This window comes from Carcharodon carcharias, chromosome 3 (genome assembly GCF_017639515.1).
Source record: "Carcharodon carcharias isolate sCarCar2 chromosome 3, sCarCar2.pri, whole genome shotgun sequence".
NCBI classification, from domain to species: Eukaryota; Metazoa; Chordata; class Chondrichthyes; order Lamniformes; family Lamnidae; genus Carcharodon; species Carcharodon carcharias.
The window spans coordinates 45447929-45450728 of NC_054469.1; the positions used below are offsets into that span (position 1 = coordinate 45447929).

General features: G+C 42.1%; 1 protein-coding gene across 1 annotated transcript; it reads left to right on the top strand.

Moving 5' to 3' along the window:
- The first annotated feature begins 1229 nt into the window (after nucleotides 1-1229).
- LOC121275989 (histone H2B type 1-L-like) lies at nucleotides 1230-1589 on the top strand. Its single transcript, XM_041183933.1, has one exon. It carries the CDS (start codon nucleotides 1230-1232, stop codon nucleotides 1587-1589), a length of 360 nt encoding a protein of 119 aa, XP_041039867.1.
- The last annotated feature ends 1211 nt before the right edge of the window (nucleotides 1590-2800 follow it).

Consider the following 2800-nt stretch of genomic DNA (forward strand, 5'->3'; position numbering starts at 1 on the left):
AACAGAGCAATAGGCTCCAAATTAAAGAGATAGAGCTGCAGGGAGCAGACTCGAAGCAAAGTGGGCTCGAGAGAAGCCCTGAAGATCTTTGGAGCAGTGGTGTTTTGCTCGGCATGGCCAAAGGTCTGAAATTGTGCTTGGAAAGTGAAGCTTGAGTGTACGCAGCAATCCTGGAGAAAAGGATCTCAGAAGGCGAGATTGAAACCCTGGAGGTGAATCCTGGTTGAAGCCATCCAAGTGGGACCGATGTTTGGAGTGAATTCTAAGGTGAGTTCTTCGAACATGGAGATTGGAAACACTCGTGAGAAGGACAGTGTTTCAGTGAGACCCTTTGGCTCATGATGTGACAAGCACCTGGATGGATTGTTGAGAAATCTATAGAATCTGCTTCGGTCACATCTGTCATTTACTTTGGAGTGTGGTGTGTCTGACCACAGTTCATCAGTTGGTTCACATGCATTACATACTTACCCTGAATATTAGAGTATAAGACAGATATGGTGAATTGTTTTGATCTTTCCGAATATGTGTGTGTCTTTAAAGAGATAGCTGGGGTGAAGGAATAGTGAATATTTGAATCATTTTCTTTTGTTTGTATTGAGGTCTTTCCAACCTTTCTGTCTGATGTAATATAGTTCATGTCGCTTGTTTACTAAATGCTCTGTTCTTTGTATTAAAAGTTCATCAGCAGACTCCTGTGAATTGCTCCACAGTTTCTGAAAAAATAAATAAAAGTTAGGATTTATCAAGTCAGGTTTCACTCCGGGATCTGACTTGTCCAGTATTAACATCAGCTGGGATCGTAACAATATATAAGTGAATATTGCCACAGCAACTAAAACTTGGTCAGGGGCAGGTTGGCTCAGTTGGTTGGAAGGCTGGTGTGGATCAGATTGGTGCTAACAACACAAAGTTTGATCCCTGTTCCAACTGGGATGGATTTGGGACCTGCTTCCTTACCCTACCTGTGTTGGGGATCACGGCTTGGGGGTTGGACCTGCCTTTGGGCTAGCCAAGACAAAAAAGAAGATTGTCCTTTGTTCCCTGCCAGTACACACCCCCCCCACCCCCACCACCACCACCACCACCAACAACCATTAGCTTTGCAAAAACAATAACACCCTCAACTTCCCCATGAGATTTGTGAAGTTGCTGCATTTGCATATTAATTGTCCATTAAGTGTTTCAGCAGTGGGAGTGAATATTGAGGAGGAGTTGAAGGGTGTGCAATGCCGACCACCACTGTTTTCACCAGCACCACAGCAGGTGGTGCCCAGGGCCCCCTCTCCAAGAAAGGCTCGAAGAAAACGGCAATGAAAATGTTCAGGAAGGATGACAGGAAGCACAGGCGGAACAGGAAGGAAAGCTACAGCATCTACAACAAGGTGCTGAAGCAAGTCCATTCTGACACCAGCATCTCCTCCAAGGCCATGCGTGTCATCAACTCATTCATCAGCGTCATATTCAAGTGGACTGCCAGTGAGGTTTCCCGCTTGGTCCATTACACCAAGCGACAGACCATCTCCTCCAGGGAGATCGAGAGTGCCATCCGCCTCTTGTTGTCACAGGAACTGGTCAAACTTTTCTGAGGACACTAAGGCGGTCACCAAGTATACCAGCTCCTGCAACTAAAAAAAACTTGCCACAGAAAGTTAAGTCTAGCAATTAATATTGTAAATAACCTTTTAACAATATGATAATTCTTAATGACTGTCAATCAAATCTCTTGCACAGAAAGTGAACAATTTAAAGTGTGGAATCTCAATCCTTCAGGTAGTGAATTATTATTGAAGATTTTTAAAAATGTCAATTTTAGTTTTTTTTTTCTTGCTTCTCCTTTTGATCACTTCCTTTTCCCTCCAATCTAATCTTTCTTTCCCTCTCTTTAATTCTTTCTGGACCTGAATCAACTCACTCCAGTTCACCCTCCCTTCCCAGTCCTTGCATTATTAATCTCTCAATCCTTAAATCTCATTGGTTAAGGAGATACACTGTTCATCATGTCATCTCATAAGGTCCCAGATGTTCCGTTGCTCTTGTTATGTCACAATCAGCTCTTCTTCCAGCAACCTTTTGGCCAAAAAATCCTTGAGCAAAAGGTGCAGAAGAATATTTAACTAACTGGGCACACTGCAAGATGCCCTCCTCTAGCAACTTCTGGTCCATTAACAAAAAGGGATAGTGAGCGGTCTGAACCAAGTCCTACTGCATATTCCACCCCTAGTTGCTGAGCTTACAATCTAATTCTATTTTTGCAGGCATGGTAATTTTGAGACCAATTTCTTGTAATGTCATATGCAAAGCAAGATATACCTCGTATATGCAATTAATATCTCAATGAATACTGATAGGACAATTAGATGCAATGCAGTTGGGTATGGTTGAACAATAGATTGGAAAATGAGAGCAAGCTGGCCATTGACATGCCAATCAGCATTATCATCACCAAAGTCAATAGAGTGCAAGGTAGCATCTTTTAATCCTACAATTGGAGAAACATGACATAAATCAAAAAAGAAAATAACAATCCCTGAATATTAGTCAGTCCTTTCATAAGAAAGAAAAGTCAACCCATCGCCTCCAATCTTGTTAAATTGAATTCACTAAATACACTAAGTTGTTATTTATTATGTGATCCTTGCACTGCAACAACACCAACACTGAGTTTGTACCTACATACCAGCTGAGTGTTCAGATTTGAAGATGTTTGCATACAGCCAGATTTCCATCAGCCTCCCCCAGATGGAAAGGAGCTGCTAAGTTCCATTTTCGCAGAAGTAAGATATCTGCTGTAAGCAGA

Bases quoted from the DNA above. Each gene is read 5' to 3' on its own strand.
- LOC121275989 (XM_041183933.1), top strand. From the start codon at position 1,230: ATGCCGACCACCACTGTTTTCACCAGCACCACAGCAGGTGGTGCCCAG.